The sequence below is a fragment of the Chelonia mydas genome, chromosome 8 (assembly GCF_015237465.2).
Source record: "Chelonia mydas isolate rCheMyd1 chromosome 8, rCheMyd1.pri.v2, whole genome shotgun sequence".
Taxonomy (NCBI): domain Eukaryota; kingdom Metazoa; phylum Chordata; order Testudines; family Cheloniidae; genus Chelonia; species Chelonia mydas.
The window spans coordinates 101,331,635-101,353,933 of record NC_057854.1 but is presented as its reverse complement, the minus strand read 5'-3'; the positions used below and the strand labels follow the sequence as shown (position 1 = coordinate 101,353,933).

Sequence of the window (22,299 nt, the reverse complement as noted above, 5' to 3'; positions counted from 1 at the left end):
CTAATTCCCTGGACAACCAGCAGGAGGCACTGCAGGGGTGAGTCCCACACCAAGTCAGAACAAGTTTCGATTATCAACTGAATAGCAACTGACCAAGAAAGAACGAATATAAAGCCTTCCGGTGAGAGCACAGTGTGTACCCCTCCCTCTATAACAATCTGCATGGAGCTGATTCAGATTTAAAGTTGCAAGACACAGGAAACTAAAGCAGGACAGATACACAACTAATTACACCAGAAACGAGTTTGGAAGTCACTTTGGGAGGGGGGAAAGAAAAGAGTAAGTGACAGTGAGGACTCTAAGCTAGGGAGAAACATACCACCTTCCCTCTGCCATCAGTGGGTCCTTGAAAGGAAATCCTACACCTCTACAGCCACACCTCTCATAGGGGCATATCTGTTAAGACCATACAGCTCCTGATGTTCCTTTCCATGGTCCCCCACAGCTGCAATAACAAGATGTTATCCAGCATTTTCCAGCTATAGATCTCAAAAGAGCTTTACCAAGGTGACAGCATTACACTGCGTGCCCTATCCTACCCACTGACCAGTTGTCTTGCTGGGGGCTGGGCATTCAGCCTGTCTTTTGGCTCCCCAGGGTAGCATGCCATGGGACTTTTTCTCCCCTGCCTCTCTACCAGCTCTTGCGCCCGATCGCCTGCAGAAGTGGAGGGGCGCTTAGCCCCGGGCTCGCTCGCAGTGCTGCCAGCTTCTGTTTGTCACTGGTACAAATTCGGACACGCTCCGTTGAGCTGTATGGCGCACGTAAATAATCCCATTCATTCAGCCTTTGATGCTCTGGCCAGCCTGGCTCAGAGGAGCGACGGGCTCGGTGCATACGTTGCAAAATGCTCGGAACAAAACCGACCGCATCCCCCCTCCCAGATCCGAGCCCCCCAAACTTTGAGCCGATCTGACCTCTGGGGCTGGCGTGCATCTCCACTGGGACACTGAGGGAGCTCTCGGGTCTGCCATCCCTCATGCCCCGGCAGAGGTAACCCCACTTCCCAGCGGAAAACTGCAGCCCAAGCATCCAGAGGGCCCTGGATGACTTAATTCCCCCGGTGTCAAGGAAGCCCCAGTCTCTTCTGCCGAGGATTGGGAGGCAGGACTACCTGGCAAATACCACAGAACCGGGGGTCCACAGCAGTGCTAGCCGCGCCGTCCTGCCCAGCTTTGGTGGCTATTCAAAGTCACCTGTGATGCCAGCCAGTGGCCCAAAGCCAGCTTGCTCCATGAGTCAAACCTGCCAGAACCGGATCTCATGCAGGCCAGTGTAAATCAGGAGCCAGCAGAGTCCTACCCCGTGATCAGGATCGAGGCCTCTAACAGGCCCTGACTGTGAGACCCCAGGCACGCTTGCCGACTCCGTGCCAATGTCCAATCCCCCCCGCCCCAGCACAGCAAACTCCTAGCCAGCTTGCGTCGTGCCGACTCGCCCTTGAGTCTCTGCCGCTGGTTAGGAGCCGCGCGCCCGGCGGGGCTCAAACATCCAGAGCCACGCGTCCAGCAGGCCCCCACTTTCTACTTGCAAAGACGAGCTTGGAGGAGGCGTCTTGGAGGCATGTACCCCTCCCCTCTCTACCCTCCGGAGGCGTGCTTGAAGGAGCAACCACTTTGTGGGGGCATGGGCCAGTTTTGCCCCATAGAGCCCAAGGGGTTTGAGGCCCAGCTGCCTGACCTCCCGCCACTTGGAGACCGTGGGAGCTGTCTGAACGTAGCCCTGCCCCCAAAGAGGAAGGGGTGCGTGGGTGGGGGTCCTCCCATTCCCTGGGAGATGGGCTCTCAGGGCGGCGCGGCTGACCTTAGCCCGGGGCCTCGAGAGTGGCTCCCCACAACATCCGCCCCTTGGTCTAACAAGTTTTGAGAGGCCGCTACCCGGGGGGAGAGGAACACACTCATCAAACAGACGCTCCCCGCCCACCCCCCATCCCCAGCTGGTACTCACCCCACAGCTGGCTGGTGGGGGTGGGGGGCACAGGCCTGGGCCGAGCCTTGAGAGCGGTGGCCACAATCCTCACAGGGCCCAGGTACTCCACATAGGTGCCCGGGAAGTCGCCCCGCTCCTTGGTGCGCTCGTTGAAGCCGTTCAGCCAGCCCTTGGGGCTCCTCTCGTCCCCCTCCTTGTAGTCGGCCGTGCCCAGCAGTCCCGCCTTGCTGACAGTGACCAGGTCCCCGGGGCACAGCGCCAGGTCCTCCTCCCGGTCCTTCTTATACTCGTAGAGCGCCCGGTACTGCAGCCCGTCCGACGAGGCCATGGCAGGAAGTTGGTGGCAAGGGGTCACTCGCACGCCAGGGGCTCTCCGCCAGTCCCAGCGGGCACTGGGAGGTGCTGAGAGAGCGCGATGGGCTGGGAGCAGAGGTGGGTGGTGGGGGGCAGAGAGAGGAGGTCGGTAGAGCTGCTCCCAGAACTTCTAACACTCCCCCTGGGCACCCCCAGAGTCGCAGCTCCGGCTGCCAGCCTCCCACTCCGGGAGCGCGGGGATCGGAGGCAGCCCCAAGGGGTCAAGAGCATGCTGCCATCAGGCCAGCCATCCGTAATAATCCCAGTGCCATCCGCTGTGAGCGCAGGGAGGAGATTGCAGTTACCTGTCTCTCCCCCAGCTCGGGTTTAATCTAACATTTCCCGCGACGCCCGCCAGCCCTCTGTCTTCCCGGACGACGCTGCTTGGGATCCCGTTCTGTCAGCGATCGCCTGCCTGGTCCGTCCCTGCGGGGGAGAGAGAGCGCGAGCGTATTAATGCTTAAATCATCACCACCTCGATGCACCGACGGAGCCCAGCTTCCCACCCAAAACGCCACGCCGGGACCGCGGGAGTCACGGGCGCCTCGGCCAGGTCCCGCGTCCGCAGGGATCAGGCACCGCAGGCAAGAAAAGCGGGGCCGAGCGGCGGCAAAGGAGGAGAAACTGGGCACGGTGCCCTCTCTCCATAGGCCAGTCGTTCATACGCCTCTCCCTGCGCACAACGCTCCTCCAGAGGGCAGCCGGAGATCCGTGCCAGGATCTGGTTCAATACGCGGAGATGGGGAATTTTTTGAGGGAGCGGGGGTACATTTCAAAAATCGCTTCAGGGATGTAACTGCCCGAGGGACACCAAACCCACGCAAAGTCAAAGCGACGTGATGCCACGCAGCATTCAGCGACGACCCAGGCATGGAGGAGAGAAGCCCGTTTGGCTCCTGTTTGTCAGCGCCCGTCAGTCACTCGCCTCCCCTTCACTCTGCTGCCCACCGCCACCAACGTCCACAGCTCTTAGGAGCAGAAAATAGCCAGCCACAGGGAGAGACAGCTGCTTCCCCCCACCTCGAACACACACACACACACACAGATCCGCTCCCTACCCTCGCCTGCCCATGCCACCGGCATGCCTCCACCAGCGCAGCCCGCGTCCGGCTGCAACAACTTAGCCGTGGTGCCGCAACTCCTAAGAAAGTGCATGCCTCTTACCACTCGGTGCCAGGCGTGTCCCGGCTCTGTCTGCCGCCTGCAGCTGCCCGGGGCTCCCTGCCAGCCGGGGAGAGCAGGGAAAGATGGGCTCAGGAAGCTGCCAAGTCTCTGCCCGCGCCCCCAGCCTCCCCTTGCTGGGGGGGAAGAGATTCCGAGGCAAGGTCCTCCGTGCAGCGCTCACGCTCCCCCGGCCCCCCGCCCCCAGACCCCCTTATGCTCCTGCACTGCCGCACAGTATTTATAGGGTGATGTCAGTAGACACACCTCCTCGCTGGCTGTGATATATAGGTCTCCTCGCTGCTGCGGCAGAAGGGAGCCAGGCGTGGGGAGGGAGCCTGGGAAGGAGAGAGTGAATAAGCCGCAAGCAGAGAGAGAGTAAAAGTGAAGAGGATGTGAAAAGCAGGCGGGAACGGCATGGCTCGGGGTTTGAGGAGGAGCGTTGGGCCCAGTTGGAGGGTAAAAATAGACAAGGCCGAGGGAGGGGAGGGAAAGATGCATTGAAGGGAGGAAGGGAGAGGGAGCAGCAAATTCAAATAGCGGGAGGGATGGGAAAGGAGGAGAGAAAACTGACCCCGGGGTGGGAGGGGAGATGAAGCGAAAGGAGCTGATCCAGAGAGAAAGGTCAGGCCCAGGTAGATGAGGCAGGGGAGGGGATTAGCTGGGGATTACCCAAATCCCGTTAGACGAATTGCTTCACTGGGGCTGCTCTGGAATAGCCCTGGGAGCTAATCCTGGCTGGGCAATGCTGGGCCGGGCTGAGCTGCGGTGTCTCCCAGGGGACGGCCACTGCATGTCGGTGTATATTGTCCAAGGAGTTTTATTTTGTAAATCCTCTCTCCCCCCCACACACATCCCCGGCCCTTTCGGAGCCAGTTCCTGAACAGAGGCAGGATCTGGTTGTCTCAGATGCCCGGTGGCAGCAACGCCATAAGGCCACTGGGCTCAGAAACAGAGCCAGAGGCGGGGGAACCAACACACAACAAGATGGTTGAGTTTAGCCAGGTTCCTTCGGGTCATGCTCGCATGGACCGATAGCTGGTGGGTTCTTGTGGTCACCATCTGAGGGTAGAAGTCATGGTGATCAGAGAGGTGTGGGCAGCCCATGGGCCCGAACTACAATACGCCATGCAGGAAAAGCTCCTGGGGGGGGAGTCTGAAACCCTCCTTCAAACCTATCGAGAAGCTCCAACTGAGATCAGGACCCCATTGTGCCAGGCACTGTCCACAGACATGGTCAGGGGCAGTCCCCGCCCCTAGGGTGTGAACGGACAAGACAGACCAAGGTTGGCAGGGGAAACTGAGGCTTGGGGAGAGGACATGCCTCATGGGAGGGTTAGAGGCACAGCCACATGGTAGATGTTAGTCAGGTGGCTCAGTGAACGACTGGAAGGTGCTCGGCTACCCTAGCAACGAGGGCGGCGTGAGAACCTATGCAGAATAGAACCCAGGCGTCCTGAGTTCCACTCAGCGCCCTGGCTGTTGGACCTTTCTCTGAGGAGTGTTATAACTAGCCAAACGAAGGGCTGGGACTTCTGCTAAACGCCAGTCGTTTTATTGCCCCTCACCCCCCAGATCACCCCCTCTTCCCGCACTGGTCACTTTGACCCACCTGACGCCGTGGCTACATCTACACCACCGGTGAAGCTGTGACTCCAGCCCAGGGAGGCACACACCCGTGGGAGCTGTAACCCAGAGTAGTAGGGATGCGGTGACAGAAGCCTGAGCAGAGCCTAGCCGTCCCGGTACAAACCCAGCTATGCACTTGGGTTGCCCACCCGGGCGTCTTCATTGCTATTGTTACCCGTGCTAGCTAGGTTAAAGCTAACGGTTGGTTAACTAAGGGACTGGTTCTTGACTGGGGCTCTGGGGGGCCGCGAGGAGGTTTCAGGGGGTCTGCCAAGGACCGGGTGGAACGCCACCTCCACCCCCTGACTCCCCTCAGCGGGGCCACGCAGCCTGCCCGGGTTGGCGGGGGAGGGGGGCGACCAAAAATTGCACCACTGCAGCAGAGACTCTCCCCCTGCTATCAGGAAGGGGTGCCCCCCAGCCCCTGACCCCACGAGCAGGCAGCAGCTAGCCAAGGAGACACGCCACCGCTCTGCCCTGCTACATCAGCACTTCAGGAAGCAGGGCCAAACGGAAGGCAGAAATCTGGGTGGGGGGACGACACATAACCCTATACAGAGCAAAAGAGGGGAGTGTGGGAAACGCCCCGAGGCTCAGACATCACTCACTTTGCTTCCTAAGCAACCAGGTTATAGCACGTGAAACAGGCAGGGGGAAACTGAGGCAGAGGTAAGCCCTCGTTCACCAGAAACCTGGGTTCCACCCCCGTGCCGTGTGTTTATATCAAGGCCCTGATCGCAAAGTACTTAAACATGCTTAACTTTAAGCACACACTTAAGTGCAATTGAAGTCAATGGGATCTAAGCATGTTCTGGAACGTGTCCTTCAGGGCTTTGCCGAATTCATGCCCTAACGCCCACTGCCTATTGGACCCCGCAAATACAGGCAGGCATGCTGACGGTGCCAGTTTCAACGTTGCCAACCAGTAGCGAGGGTGGAGAGAGAGGTGGGGAGATTAGCACAGGCTGACCAGAGGCGAAGGGTCAATACCGGAGTCATGAATAATTTAAAAGCACCAAGACCATGCCCCTCTGCTAAGTAACCCATACAAACAGGGGTGGCCAACATGGGCCTGAGGAGGAGCCAGAATTTAGCAATGTACATTGCCAAAGAGCCACAGTAATACATCAGCAGCCCCCCGCAGCAGCTCCCCCCGCTTCCAGCGCCTCCCGCCCACCGGCAGCCCCACAGATCAGCGCCTCCCCTGCCTCCCCGCACCTCCCGATCAGCTGGTTCGTCACGTGCAGGAGGCTCTGGGGCAAGAGGGAGAGGGCGAGGGCACTGTAGGCTCAGGGGAGGGGGCAGGAAGGGGTGCAGTGGGGGCAGAGCCGGGGTGGAGCAGTGAGCACCCCCGGCACATTGGAAAGTTGGCACCTGTAGCTCCAGCCCCGGAGTCGGTGCCTAGACAAGGAACAGCATGTTTACGTCTGAAGAGCCGCATGGGGCTCTGGGGCACAGGTCGGCCACCCCTGCATAAAAAGACAGAGGAACAAGTGCCGCCAACTGCTGTGATTTTATCCCGAGTCTCGTGATAGTGGAAGTTTTCGTAAAGCCCCAGCTCCTGGACTCAGGTGATTGAGAATCTCAGCTCTCCTCTTAAAAAGAGTTTCTCACCTTCTCTGGACCATGTGACTCCGAATGGCTCGAACACCAGAGACTCAAACATTTATTATTTTAAAACGAAAATCCCATGATTTCAAAGCCAATCCCATGATTTCAGGGGCCTGACTCACCATTTTCAACCACTTGAGGTTGGCAAAGCTGGACCGAACCCCCTTCACGTCTACGCTTGGTTGTATCTTTCCAGAGGCCTTGACCCCTGAGCCCTTTGGGGCAGGAAAAGGTTGCACAGGGGGGAGGGAAGAAGTAGTGGTGTAGGTATAATTATCCATTGCTCCGGGCACCCCAGGTAACAGGGCCCGAATGCACATTGTCCTCTACCCCCCCGGTCTCTGGCCTTGTGCCTTTACTTCCCCCCGGCTGGCAAACTGCGATTCTCCACCCTAAGACCCAATCCTGCGCTAGTGCCCCCTGTGGATCGACCACGCTTCCCCAGCAGGTCCGGCTGGCCATGGGACGTGTAGATTCTTCCCTTTGGGAGCTGGGACCAGCGGTGAATCCAGTGACCCAAACCAGCCCACTTAAAGCAAAGCCGGAGCACAGCATAGCGAGAAGAGGGCTTTTGAAACAACACCCACCCGTCTACCTTGCCCTCCCTTGGCCCAGGCCCTAGGCTGGTCTCTGCACGGTCTCTCCCAACACCTCTGAGAGTTACGTCTATGCCCCCCAAAAGCCCTTGGTCACAGGTTCTCGTGCAAACAGCATTACTGACACAGCAGCCATTGCTTGGGCGTCCCTGGAGTTGTGTAGGGGACATGCCCTAGGATTCTGGCCTAAGCAGGGCCTCCTGGGCTCGGCTGTTAGTCAGACCCGGGCTACGGGCGCGGGCAGTGCCTGTCCTCTCCTCTGCCTTGTGCTGAGCCGGACCTTCCCCCTCAAGCAAGCCCACTGATCAGGGAAGGACAAATCCACACGGACGCCAGGAGACATTTCTTGCTTGCCCCGTCTAATGCATATACCTGCTTTCCTGCGCACTCCACATACCGTGCGTGGGCCCTTAATTCAGGCTTTGCACCTAAGCGGCTCGGCTTTGCTATTATAATGGCCCTAAAAGAAGGACGAGACGCCCTGGGCTAGGAACTTGAGTGGATGTTCCGGAGGGATGGGAGGAGGGGGATGCATCCGAGATCGGCGTGCCCCTCCTCTCCCCATTCCCTTCCGCGGTTTAGACGACTTTCTGCACCCCAGCTGCTGGAGCCTGTGCGGCCAGACTGCTAGAGTTCTCACTGACACGGGAGCGTCCCATCTCGGAGAGCTTTCCTGCCCCCACCTCGGCTTCGAGCTGGGCCTGATGATGCATTTCATCTGGGGGCCTGCAGGTGCTTATTTTCAGCAGCACAACGTAGCCCTCCGGGGAGCCGGCTTCCTCACCGGGAGAAATGACTCACGTTAAGTGGCGTCGTCATTATACTGGGCTCCGATTTGCCAGGGCTTGCGTGATTCCACGGCAAGGAGGGAGGGAGTCACGGGATGTCGCCAGCGAACGATTCTTTGGCTGCGCTACGTATATGGCTATATCGGAGCTAGGCAGTAACAAGTTTGTGCTGTGTGTGTCGACGTGGGAACCTAGCTCACGGGGACTGGGTGCCTCCGTGGGTTGGAGCTTTTCGCCTCACGGGCCCCAGTGGTGAACAACCACTGCCATCTGCTTGGGCTGTTCGTGGAATGAATTGGGGGGGGGGGGGGTCGTCTGTCTCATTCTTGGTGGCTATGCCATGAAAACCAACCCCACAGCTGGGCCCCACATTGTCACCCTCAACCTTGAAGCTAAGAAGGAACTGGTCCGTGGCGTCTTGGGGCCAGATCCTGAGCCGGGACCCGTGAGCAGAGACACAAAGGGGCCCTTTGTGTTCCGGCGGGGGTTGCTTTGTGCCAGGCTCCTGGAAAAGGCTGTACCAACCTGTGCCAGCGGTGATCTGCCCACAGGGGGCATGGCACAGGACCTGCTGCCATGGCTCTATGCCATAAAAGGAGTCTCCTGTAAAGGAAATCCCAGCTGGGGGCTGCTGCTTGTCAGTCTGGTTTTTTTCCTAGCCTTCTGTTTAGTTAATTAACTCTTATAATTTCCATCCCGCAGAAACATCTACAGAGTATTCTTCCGCCTTCCTGGCCTCTGATCTGCCCTCAGCATTAATAGCGTGTATAGCTGGTGAGTGTATCTGATCTGAGCCGCAGGCCCGGTTCTGCTCACTCTAAGGGGGTTCTTCTGTAGCTCAGCTGGGGGGGAGAGGGACTGCATTTTGCTGCCCCCTCTGTGAAGCCCCCCAGGTGGCAGGCACAACGGGGCCAGCTGTGGAGACCTAACTAGGAGCGGGCTTTGCATTTCTGTAGCGCTTTCCATCCGTGGGTCTGGAACTGAGCCCAAAGCTGAATTCACCCTTGCAGCACCCTTGGGTGGCTCGACGGGTGAGAGCTCCTAGACTGTGTAATGCAGCGAGCAGTCCCTGCTAGCATCCCCACACCCAGTGTCTACGCTGGGGCAAATCCCCACAAGACATGGAAGGAAACGGACTACAGGACCCAGGGATTCGTGTCGAATCCTGAGCTAGGGCTCTGGGCATGGGGCTCCAGCAGATTCGCTTGGAGGCCTTTTCTCTGGGCTGTGGGAAAGCAGCTGCACCTGGCACACTCAGCCTATCAGAGCAGCCGTCTCAGGGCCTGAACTCAAGGGTGTGTGGGAACCCCAATGAACCAGAACCCTTCACCCACAGCCCAAGTACCATGAGTCCAGCAGGCAATTCTTGTGCTGTACCTGGCTATGGAAACCCAACGCTATCTCCGGCCTCGCAGCCTGTCTGCATAGGCATATCCCATGAATCCATTCAAAATGGCCGCTCTTAGCATGAGTCACCCACACTGTGCTCTCTCCAGGGATGCTGGCTAGTCTCATTTCCTTTAGCCCGTGCAGGCAAAGCACGTGTCTGCTGGGACCACTTTTTCCTCAGATGCTTCGGGATACATGGGTGGTGGGCTTTGGGGTGTTACCAGCCCCAGACAGTCAAAAAATCACAAGTCAGACCCCAGAAAATCACGAGATTGAGATTTAAAACAACCATAAAAGTAGGGGATCCTTCTCTTCGCCTTCTGGGGTCAGAGCCGCACCGGAGTCATGTTCTCAAGGTTTTCTCTGCAACCACGTGGGCTAAAAAACTGTTTTCTTTCAAACGAAAGCTGAGAGTCTTGTGCCAGCGATTCCAGCAGTTGAGGATTAGCAGATTTCAGGAGAGCTGACACTACTGCATTTGGAGCTGGTCCCCCCAGCTTCTCTGCCTGCTGTCACACCGGATACTCCAGTGACGGGAGAAAAGTATAAAATCTGTTGTAGGTCCTTACTGCTCCCTCTAAACACTGCAGTTCTTACGTGACCCCCACAATTGCCATCGGGCCTGATGGCATCACAATCTTTAGTCATTTTAAACCCCCCCCCCAAGGTACAGATTGTCCCCATTTTACAGGAGGGAAACTGAGGCAGAGAGCGCTGAGTGATTTGCCTAAGGTCATCCAGAGCGAGGAACTGAACCCAGGTCTCCCAAAACTTAGGCTACTGCTCTAACCACTGGGCCATCCTTCCTCTTAGAGCCCTAAGAGACTGATGCTCTCAAAGACTCATGGCCCAAGATCTTATATTTGACACCTGCCCATCCTAGCCCAAGCACATGGCCTGCAGCGGAGATGCAGATGTGACTGCATCTGCCTCTTCTCCCCTTCCTGTTTTGCATCTTCCTCAGGGATCGGTTAGGAAGTCACCCAGTATGGCAGTTCCTTAGCACCCTTGAGACGTTCCAGGCAGCTTGTGCTGGTGGGCAACAGTGCCCTGATGGTAACAGAAGTTGCAACGGGCAGCACCAGCTTGTTGTGTTAAGCCTGGTGGGGGTTAAGAATTAGCTGGATCCTTTCAGTGCCGCTTTGCAAAGGGGATGGCAGGATGCGGGGCGGCTCTGTAATCATTGATGAACACTCTGCAGTCTGTTTGTCCAGTTGCTACAAGAAAACATGGGGCTGATTCAAGAAGAGGTGGCCTGCTTCTTGGCAGGAAAGCAAACCGTGGCTTTGGCTAGCCGCCCATTGGCTGACTCTTAAGAGACAATGCAGGAGTGGAGATCCTAGGTCCCACTCAGGACTAGCTTGTCATGGGAGAGCTGGGGGGTCCCAGCTGGTCATTTGGACTCTGGCAGGCTAGGTTCAGCTCCCTGCAGGACCTTGGCAAATCATTTAGACTCAGATTTTCAAAAGGTATTTAGGCTCCTAGTGGGATTTCACAAAAAGCACTTAAGTGGGTTAGGTGCCTACCTGCCACTGACTTCCAATGGGAGTTAGGCACCTGACCTGCTTAGACACTTTCACAAATCCCACTAGGCACCTATCTCCATTGCTAGGCTCTTAAATACCTTTGTAAATCTGGCCCTCAGCCTCTCTGGGCCTCCGGTCCCCATCTGCAAACGGAGAGAACAGCCCTTCCCTACCGCCCAGGATTGTGCGACAGGGAACACGTTCAAGATCGCACGGCGTGCGGACCCTAGGGGAATCGGGGGGCAGATAAATGCCATCGACAGGCAGACGGTGAAGCGAAGCCAGAGTCATTCAACCAAACGATTCTCTGGGGATCACGAGAAGTGCACTGTGACTGCAGTGGGGGTTTCCATGCCTACAGTTCTATGCACCGCCCGCTCGACTGTCTCTGTTTACTCCAAATAGAGATGGAAAGATTATTAAACATCATAGCGCAGAAGTGAGCCCAAGGGTCGTTTAACCCCTGCTGCGCTGTCTAATGCTTCAGTAGAGCACTGACAACAGGACTTAAACCCAAAACAGAGAGGGGATTTCACCTCCGTCTACAACACCAGTGAGACCGTGCCTGGAATTCTGTGTCCAGTGCGGGTGGCTGCATGGTTTAAAGGTTGTTGAAAACTGGAGCGGGTGCAGAAAAGAGCCACGAAAATTATCCAAGAGCTGGAGAAAATACCTGACAGTGAGAGACAGAAAGGGTTAATCAGCTTAGTTTACCAGAAAGCCTGAGAGGTGGCTTCATTATGGTGTTTAAGTACCTTAATGGGGAGATTTCAGAGTAACAGCCGTGTTAGTCTGTATTTGCCAAAAGAAAAGGAGTACTTGTGGCACCTTAGAGACTAACCAATTTATTTGAGCATAAGCTTTCGTGAGCTACAGCTCACTGTAGCTCACGAAAGCTTATGCTCAAATAAATTGGTTAGTCTCTAAGGTGCCACAAGTACTCCTTTTCTTTTAATGGGGAGGAAACATCAGGTACTAACGGGCTCTTTCCTACAGCAGAGAAAGGCAGACGAGAGCCAGACAAATTCAAATGAGAAGCGAACGTACGAATTTTTAACTGCGAGGATGATTAGGCACTGGAACAAACTGCCAAGCGAAGTGGTGGATTCACCAGCTCTTGAAATCTTCAAATCAAGACTGGGCGCCTGTCTGGAAGATCTGCCTTAGCCAAACACAAGTTACTGGGCTCAGTGCAGGAGCGCCAGGATGCAAGTCTCTGGATTCTTCTTATACGTCAAGTCAGAGCAGAGGATCCGATGGTCCCTCCTAGCCTTAAAAACTACGAAACTCAGACGATGTCTACACTACAGCCTACGTTGGCAAAACGTATGTCACTCGTGGGCGTGAATATTCCACCCCCCTGAGAGACGCAAGTTGCACCGACATAAGAACCGGGGTGCACGGTGCTGTTTCGGTGGGAAAGCTTCTTGCGCCGACATAGCTTCTGCCACTCGCAGAAGTGGGTTTCTTTAGGCCGACGGGACGGGAGAGCTCTCTCCTGTCGGCACAGAGCAGCTTCGCCAGGGTCCAGTTGTGCAGCGCTGCACGTATTGAGGTGGCCTCGGAAACAGCAGAAAGGGTCGAGTGCCAGCAGAGCTCAGCGTAAATAGAGCAGCTGAGTGCCGGGGCAGGGAAGGGCCGGAATTAAAGGGCAAAAAGGTTGAAAAGGGAGAACTGGGTGCTTAACACCCCAGTCTGGCCTCTCACCCAACCGATTTCCACCCCGTAAACGGAACGGTGCTGGGTTCCCACGGGGGAGGGATGAAAAGCTAACGAGCTGTAGGAATTCCAGCCCCCACTCCTAAGCACTAATTATTGTCTGTGTCACGGCCCCCTGGTGCAATTGCACGCCAAGGACAGAGCTGCTCCCGAGAGCTTCCAATGGATGGACCCAGGGCAGGAGGAGAAACTGTCTCAGAGACGGGAAGAGACTTGCCCCGGGTCACCCAGCAGGTCAATGGCAGAGCTGAGGTTAGCAGCCAGGTCTCCTGAATCACAGCCCAGTTACGCATCCACTAACCTGCCCTGTCTAGGGAGGAAAGGGGTAGATTGTAGAAGTACCCGCTTTCTAGTTATGGCCAGCCCTGCCCCCCTCACCCAATCTACTGCTCCCCACAACGTAGCCGGCTCGCAGAGATCAGCAAGGAACAGCTGTGAGCCTGAACCCGCTGCATTCGTCTCTGGAGAGGACCTCCTGGGATTGCAGCGCCGGCCCAGAGCCAGGGACCCATCCCCTGCCCTGAATTAAGAGGCCTGCAGCAAGCAGGGAGCAGGATGGGCTGCCAGCCACCTGCCAGGCACCCTCCCCCCATGCTGAGACCTGGGTGTGCAAAGCCTGCCCTGGTGCACCAGGCCATAAACGCACCACGTGCCCGGAGGAATCCCAGGAGCCCCGGAGCTGCCACGGCACATTAACGCCGGGCGGGAGCCGCGCGGGCACCGGAGCGAGGGCGGCACGTTATGCAACTAACGCTATTCCCAAGGAAACAGCCACGTGGGGGGGGTCCCCAGCTCCGGGGTGAAATGTGCTAGCCCTTGCCGGAGCTCTGCGGGGCCTGGCCCTGCCTGGCTCCCTGTGCCGAGCGGGTTAAGAGGGAGGCTGGCCCAGGGGTTAGACGCGCTAGCCCAGGACCCGGCGGACCCAGGTTGAATTCTCTCCTCAGCCACAGCCTTCCAGTGTGACCTTAGGGTAGGGCTACATCCGTGGTCCTCCAACTGCTCAGGGTCGCGGCCCCGCACCCCGTCCGTGCCCCCCCGCCTCCCCCAGCTAGCTGGTGCCAGGCTGTGACTCTGGGGCGGGAGGGGAGATGTGGATGGGGGTAAGCAGGCCGAGGCTGGGGCCACAGCTGGGGGGAAGGCTGGGGCCCTGAGTGGAGCTGTGGCCAGGGGCCATGGGTGGGGGCCGGGCCGGAGCACAGGTGGGAGCGGGAGCAGGACCGGGTGGCGCTCCCTCCCCTCCTCCGCCATGGGGGCTGGCCCGAGCCCTGCCGCGCCCCCTCAGAATGTTCCTCCACGCCCCTTAGGGGGGGCGCACCCCACAGTTTGGGGACCTCTGATCTACACTGTCTGCTCCTTACAGGGGCATGTAGAGTACATACGCTGCACCCCCGCCCCCCGAGCCGGGGGGTAAACAGCAGAGTAGAGGGCGAGAGGCCGCGTAGGCGACCAAAGCCGTGCCCGAGCCCCGCGGGGCGGCGCTCCAGGCGGCCCGAGCCGCGCGTCCCCAGCTGCGTCTCTGTAGTGGGATTAGAGCCTGGCCTGCCAGGGGTGGAGAGGTGGGGGGGGCGTGAGTGAGGATAAAGGCACTACAGGTCGTAGGTTGCTCAGTCACTGTGGTGATCGGCCAGGTCAGTGCCTGAGACGGACAGATGGAGGATCCAGGCCTAGGTTATATTTATTTGCATCCCAGTAGCCTCCGTCCAGACACAGCGAGAAGCAGTTCCTGCCTCTGAAGAGCTTATGGGCTAAGTAGCCAAGACAGACAAAGGGCAGGGAAGGGAAACTGAGGCACGTGGTGTTGGGGGGTGGAGTGACTTGCCCAAGGTCACCCAGCAGATCACTGGCGGAGCCAGAAACAGAGCCCAGGTCTCCAGACTCCCAGTCCTGTGCTCTAACCACTGAATCCCACTGCTTCACCACACTGATTGCTAAGTTGTGAGTGCCTAAACTGCAGGTCGGTGTAGGTCTACCATGCAAGCGGGACGTGGGATTGCAGTGCACGTAGGCGCACCCAAGCTAGCATTGATCTAACGAGCACGGGTACCTGGAGCTAGTCACATCACTGCTGGCTCACGTCTGCCTACGGGTGCGGCAGTCACACCTCCGCCAAGCGCCTTGGTTTATTTACAGGGACTCACGTACACCCTTGTTCTATGACATCTGGGGGGTGCTATTAGCACAAAATGCATTAAAGCACAGTTAGAGTTTAAAAAAAAACCCTATGTGAATAAAATCTACAGCATCACCTTAGACAGCGTGCGTTTCCCCATGGGCCCTGAGTCGCTTCTCTCGAGTGACGCAGAGCAGCTCCCTTCCACTAGCCCTGCAGAAGCGATCCAGCTCCGGGAGAGCAAGCCGGGGGCTGCTACCCCAGCCGCAAAACTTTCCAGCGACGAGATCCTTTATCGTTACGGATAGTGCGAGAGGCTGGAAGAGCCCAGCGGGGATTGCAGAGCCTGGAGGGAGGGGGGAGTTTGCAGTAGGGACAGCTGGGGAAGAAAAATAGCTTTGACTTTTTAACTGAGGCCCTTTGATGGGAAATCTGAGATTAAATATAGAACAGAACCGTTAGAGTCCCTTTCCTGAGTAACTCCAGTTAAAAGGGACATGAGGCTTCCAGATTTTACCCTGGGAACCAACAGGGGTCAGAGAGCAACCACTGGAGGACCTATGAGAGCGTTTGAGAATTCAGGGAGACCTCAGGCATGTTCATTACATGCAGCTGGTTGCAGGGTTCCATGGTCTCAAGTCATTCGAGACCATGGCCTGTCTGGGATTCTGCTACCCTTGTTGCTTGATCATATCCGGTTGTGTGGGATTTACACAGGACCTGGTCTCACTCTCCAGGGCAAAGTGGAAACCGGCCTCTTTGCACAATCCAGCAGAGAATTCAATACAGCAAGTTGGGTTGTCTCAAATCAGCGTCGTTTGCCTTTGTTCCAGCAGCCTGCAGGATCAGGGGAGCACTAGGAAGCTACAGCTGCGGCTCTCCAAGGAACAGGCAGTCCGTGTGGTAAGCAAGCCATCTGGGATCTCCTCCAGCCTCGCTGAGCTTCAGATGGGCTTCTGGGAGAGCGCAGCGGGAGCGGCTGGCTTGCACCCAGCACGCGCTGCATCTGGAAGCTGCCGAGTCGGCCTCAGAGCCCCGAGCGGAGCTGCTACCCCGCTCTCTCCTTCGGGAATTTAAGGATTGGAAATGAAAACTGCAGTAGTCGGGACACAGCTAATTCGCTGGGCTCCTTTCTCCCGTCCGCAAAGAGCAGAGCGGGCTTTGCCATGGCGAGGGAGGCCCCTTCCAGACGGAGGAGTAAGTCTCTGATCCAGAGAGAGCGCAGTGTGTAACTCACCACAACCTTCTGCGAACTCAGACACAAAATGGCAGCAGCCTCAGCGGCAGGCCCCCAGGTGGGGGCTCCTTTCCCTTTAAAGGCACAGTACACAGAAAACAGGACTTTTCCTCCCAGCTACACACACCACAACCAGTTCCCTCTTTCAGCCCTGTTCATAATGGCACGTGGCTGCGAACAAGCCAGGGATGCTACACTGCTCACTTCTGGGGGTGGGGAGGGGCTGTATGTGGTGCCACTCACCGTTGCAGCACTCCCTGCTGTCAGGTCATGGCACTGCAGGGGTCTTTGCCTCCAGAGCCTCCCAGCGATTGACCCTGTGGTTCTGCGATGGCCAGTTTCCATCCGGGATACACAGGGCCTACCCTCCGGCCAGGTCCCCTTTTCCCACGTCTGGCCCCTTCTAAGAGGTTCAAGAATCCACACCCACGTCCTAGCTGAGGATCCTTCCACCCCCGTCGGGCCATGCTGAAATTCATTGCTCCTCACGCACTGGGCTGAGCGCTGCCCCCTCGGGCTTTTTCCTCCTCCCAGCAGGGTTTCCCCACTGCCTCCCCTCCCCAGGGGCTCTGGCAACTTCTCCCCGCTTCTTAAAAGCCCGAACGCCAGACCTGCTCCGGCGGCCTTTTTCAGCCTGCCTTCCCCAAGCAGGCGCTCTCCTTCCTCCTGGGTCTCCTCCCTCATGCAGTTCGCCCTGATCCTTCCACAGCTGGGATCGCTCATCCTAATGAAGGCCAGAGCAGGATCAGCTGCAGGTTGACTGCGAGATCCCAGGCCAGGCTGAGCCCAGCTCCCCTTAAAGGACCAGCCAGCCTGCAACCGGGGCAATGAAGCGAGACCCTGTCTCTTTGGGGCCCCGGCACCGCTGCAGTTGGGTAGCCGTGTGCCCGGCGTTGGTGTCACCCTGTGCTGATTTGGGCAAGGTGCCTCTCTGCCTTTTGAGGAGTGGGTCATGCTGAGCTCATTGCCTGGAGCTACTCAACGTGGGGGGGAGAGGGGGGTGCAGAGGGATCAGGGCCATACTGGCCGCTACAGGGGGTGGCGGGTAGGGGGTCACCCTGCCGCCCACAGCGTGGCCGGTACTGCTCTGAGCACTGCAGGGGCTTTGCAGTGGGGGGGGGTTGTGCCTGTACGGTGTCCCTCGGTGACATCATACACTTCCCCCCTCCCCTTCCCGTTTAATAGGAAAACCCCTGCCCGCTGCATGAGATACCCCAGTGCGGGGCACTATTCCAAGGCTCGCCACCCATCCCCCAGGCCCGCCTGCCCAGCGAAACCCTGGGCATCATAGCAGGACCCCGCCCCCAAAACTCAGTGGGGGGAGGGGAAAGCTGCCCCGCCTTAGGAGGGTACCTGTGGGCGCCCACTCCTAAGCAGCCCCCGTCGGGCAGCGTTCAGGTCAGCTTCTGATGCCAGGTAGCTGGCCACCCTCTGCAGCCCAGGGAGCCGAACTCTCAGCCAGCCGCCCCCTCTCATCCCCTGTCCAGCCCGCTCCAGAGTGGGGGCAGCAGGAGCGTGCCCTGGGGAGGAGTTTTAACCCCTTCTCAGCCGGGGTCAGGTTAGGGGAGGAGCCTCGGTAACTGCTACTTTCCTCCCGGGCGTGGTTCGGGGGAGCTGGAGAGAAGCCTGTTCGCTAAGCAGCCTGCCCTGCCAGCAGCGTCACGGGCATCGGGGGCACGACGGGGCATTGGCAAGGCAGCGCGCCCAGCAGACGAGCGGCCACCCTGGGACCCACCAGTGGTGACGGACTCCAGAACGATTCAGGACAGAGACGCCCTCCTCATCAGGGGCACTGGTGAATTATCCCCTGCACGGAGCGAGGCCAGCGACACCAATCCATCTGGCTGCTTTCGAGCAGACCCGAGCCAGCCAGACACACACGGCTGCGTTCTGGACGGCTGTTTACTTGCGCAGAAGCGAGTTCGCCTGCTGAGAAATAAATTACATACATGCTGGCCCCATGCACGGAGGGAGGGAGGGAGGGAGGGAGGGAGGGGAAAGACTGGGCCAAACTCATTCCTGCCTCAGCCTACAACTTGTGTTCAGAGGGCCGAGGGGGAAGGACCCTGCAGCCTTTTTGCTTTCACAGGAGCTGGTGAAATGGGCCCAAACGACAGACCCCGAGTAGCCGTGCTGAGCCATGCTTCCCTGCCCTGCTTGAGCAGCCCAAAGAGGCCCGATTCTGGCTGCAGCTAGGCTGCAGAGAGTCCCCTGGTGGGGGGGAGCTCTCAGCCGGTGTCATTTTGGGGGAGCACTCTCTGGTGCCTGCTCCTGGGATGGGAATGATGGCAGGAGAGGGCACAAGGGGAAGCACTGCTCCATAATACCGATCGTCCATGGGTGTAAGTTAGAGCAGCCTCATAGCTGCTCTAATTCATGCTGTGGCTGGAGCCAACATAAACCTGCCCACACAGTCAGGGTCACAGGCTCCCTGACATCCCCCCACACCCAGCACTTAAAGGGGCACAAAATAAGTGTGACCCCCCCCACACACAATCACCCCAATATTTGCCCATCTCCCTGCCCATCACTTAAGTCTGCACCCTATCCCCAAATCAATCCTGTCACTCCATCAACTCTGCTCTCTCCAGCCCCCCATCAATTCTGCCCCCCCCTCAGCTCTGCTCCCCCTGCAGCCTGTGGGGTTCTTCCCCCTCTTTCCCTGGCTGAGGAGGGCTGCAGCAGGGTCTCCTCTCCCCCCTCCAGACCAGGTGTTGCAGGGAGGTGGACGGAAGCAGAGGAGCCATCCCGATTGCTCACAGGAGGGGAGGAGGGAGCAGAGCTGCCCTGGTCTCTTGCTGCTCCCCCTTCACCTCCTGGGAGCGCGGGGTCAGCTCCTGAGGGGATGGGGAGAGCTCTGTTTGCTTCCTGGTCCAGCTCTGATTTTCTTCTCTTTCCCTGTCAGGAGGCAGGGCCCTGGGGAGAACAGCCAGCGGGGCACCCACCCACCCTTCCCCTCTAGGGGCAGGAAGGATCCCAGCCTTGCTCCATTCACGAGGAGCCCAGCCGAGACGGCGGCGTTGGCCTGGTGGATGTTACTGTACCAAAACCACCGCCGTTTCACACTGGGCTACCGTGACCCCGCGGCTGGGCCCAGAGGGGGGCTCACGAAGTGTCATGATGCCAAGCAAACAGGTTGGCAGCGAGATGCTGGTGTTGCTTAGAAGACGCCAACAGAGACAGGAGAGCCTCAGGGTGTCTGGAGAGACAAAACGCACCCGGGCAAGGAAACAAGCAACCTCCTTTCAAAGGCATCTTCCCCGCCTCCTTCTGCCGGCTTGCAAGCCAGAGAGACGCCGCATCAGCGTCCCGTGGCTGTGACTTTACAACGCACCCCGGGATGTTCTCATCCAAAGGCTGAATGGACACAGGAGCAGACACACACCTCTCATGAATTCCACCCCAGGGTCTCCGAGACCTTTGCACAGCTAAGGAGTTACAACTCATGACAGCAGGCCTGACAATAAATTGGTTAACACAGCATACTGGGCCCCACTGCTTTCAGGCAGACGGAACGAGAATGGAGCGGCCGCGTGTCATAGACCCTATCATGCTAACAGCAATAGGGGATTCTCCTTTAGCTCATGTGGGAGAGGCCGGCGCTTTGGGGGCAGGAGGAGCGGAGCCCCACTGTCCTTGTGAAGCTTGGGACAGGCACAGATCGGTCATGCTACTGCGCCCATTTGGCACCCAGCCCCGATACATGTGAACGAGGGGCTGGGCCCTGCCATTCCACGGGGCTGCCTAATGATCACTACTGCCCCATCTGGCAAACAGCTCCCTAGTGTCACGTGCTGCTGTCATGCCCACCTGCGAAGTCCAATGGGTGGGAGGCGGGGAAGGCTCCAGTCACCAAAGCATGCCCCGCACTCCCCCTGTGGCCTCGCAGCTCCTCCACTCTCTAAGGCTGGGCCCCCCTGATGCCAGGGGCTATGCTGTCCTGATGGTTGTGCCCCACCCTGCTGGCCCATAGGTGCAGCGCGGGCTCTCTGCCATGCCCGACAGCAGGGATGTGCCCCTGGAGCCAGGGCCAGCAAAGCAGGAGAAACCCCAGACCTCCCCACCCAAAGGAACAGAGACGGGGAAGTAGCCCCAGCTTGGGAAGGAAAGGGGGAGGAGCAGGTGGGAGGGAGAAACAGCCCAGACAAACCTCAAGCCCCTCCCGCCCCCCGGGCTGCTGCCCCCACCTCCCTGACCCAGGCAGGGCAGAACAGCTAGGCCAGCCCTGATCCTCTGGGTGAACAATTGCCTAATGAGCTGGGGCAGAAAGCCCAGATTCTGCAGGGAATCGTTCATTTTCCTCCCCAGCACACCCCCAAAGACTAGACCCCTCTCTTGCATTTGGACAGCACCTCTCCTCCTGGACAAGGGCTTTCCAAGCTGTCTCTACCCACCGACATGCAGCTGTATCTGGGGTGGAGCCTGGCAGCTGCACAGCCACGCTGGGATCTGGCCAGGAGAGCAGAGGATAGCCCATTACTCTCCTGCAGAAGGAACCACCGGACCCATAATACCCACATATAGGCCTCTTCCAAAAGCCACTAACACTGGCGGTTAGTCACAGGGGAGGGGGCTATTTTTTCCATTTTCTAACCAAGATGTTCCTATATGAATTAGGGAGCTGTCAAGCTTTCCATGGCAATTCCGATCAAATAAGTGTCTTTTCTTCTGACTGTAATGTATGGAAATGTCTGGGCTGTCTCCTCTCTGATTCGGGACATTAGGATGTAAGGCACGGCAGGATTTCATAGTCCTATGATGCTTCTGAAGTTATTCACTTGTCAGGGAGCTGCTAGGATGAATTAGCAGCGTAATCGGCTCAGATCTCTGGATTTCAGGCAGGGGGGATGGGGGAGGGTTGGAGGTGGGTCTCCCCCTCACCCCCGTGTGTCTAGCAGAAATAAGCGTCATGCTTCTGTCACCCAAGAGCTGGATTTGTACTCTCTGATCCTTGCCGCCTGCAGCTTTCTAATAACTATGCAGGGGGAATATTTCAGTGAGCTGCAGCTGCTCAGGTGTTCCAGCATGAACTCGCTTGCATTACAGACATTAGCAGCTTCTCCGGTGAGACCCTGGCTGCAGACAGACAGAGCTCCTTCCCCTCCCTTGCCCTGTGTCTTGTGCAGCCGTTCACACCTGTGCTAAGCGGGTGTGAAACGCTTCCATCCGGATGTGGCAGCGTTCGCACAGGAATGGGAACTCAGGTGCCAACCGGAGGCTGCTGTCTCTCAGCTGATCATTTTAGAGGGGTGTGACCTTATGCGTGTAATAGAATATCTCATTGAAGGGTGACACAGGGCCAGAAAGAGTTAATGAACTCCCAGACTGACCTGGCCCAGGGCCGAACTTTAGAGACTGGTTAGGAAGAGATGTAAATTAATAGAGCTTTGAAACGCAGCCGGCATTGTTAGAGATAGAAGGGTAGCAGTGTGCTCAGGGCTTGTGATGTCAGCAAACAAGGCTTGTCTATCGCTATGGCTTTGATTCAAAGATCAAAAAAGGAGTATTAACATTTCAGAAGACACTTGAGTGAAATAGTATCATTGTCAATATATCTCTTTGAAGGTTGTGGTAACCTGTATCTGAACTGTTAAATGGATATATTACCCTAGGCTAATTGCCAGGATGTTTAGGAGAAGGAAAGTTAAGCCTATTGTTTTCTCAGGCCAAGAGGCTGCTGGAAATGTATAAAAACCCTGGGACAGGAGCCTTCTTCATCTCAGATCTGCTTTGGGTTTTAAGAAGGGGAAACCCTAAGCCATAAGGATTGAGATCCCCTGTCACTGACTAGAGTCACCCTGAATATGGACATTGGACTCTAACCTATGGACTATTTCGAAAAAAAACTTTTGGCAGCTACAAACTCCCCATCTCTGCTCGGTATCTGGACCTCAAGAAATTGAACTCAAGTCGGTATGTACACTGATCTCTCAACTAACACTCTCTCTTTTCTTTTTAAATAAATTTTATTTTAGTGAATAAGAATCGGCTGTAAGCAGGTATTCTGGGTAAGATCTAAGTTATCATTTGACCTGGGTCTGGGGCTTGGTCCTTTGGGATCTGAGAACCTTTTTTCTTTTACTGGGGTATCAGTTTTCATAACCAGTCATCCCCATTAGAAGTGGTGCTGGTGGCGACACTGGGAAACTGGAGTGTCTAAGGGAATTGCTTGGTTAGCCAGTGGAGCAAAACCAACGTCCTCTCTGTTTGGCGGGTTCGGCGTGCCTTACTCAGAAAGGACACCCAACTT

At 57.3% G+C, this 22,299-nt stretch overlaps 1 protein-coding gene across 1 annotated transcript in view; it reads right to left on the bottom strand.

Annotated features, from left to right (window-relative positions):
- Window positions 1-3,698, bottom strand: part of LOC102941819 (phosphatidylinositol 3-kinase regulatory subunit gamma) — a 346,924-nt gene extending 343,226 nt beyond the window's left edge. Inside the window, exons 1-2 of the mRNA XM_037906008.2 lie at window positions 3,448-3,698; window positions 1,948-2,709 (exon numbers count right to left, since the gene is read on the bottom strand). Coding sequence (XP_037761936.2) covers window positions 1,948-2,257 — 310 coding nt within the window. The 5' untranslated portion in view covers window positions 2,258-2,709; window positions 3,448-3,698. The remainder of the gene's footprint in view (window positions 1-1,947; window positions 2,710-3,447) is intronic.
- Between the last annotated feature and the right edge of the window lie 18,601 nt (window positions 3,699-22,299).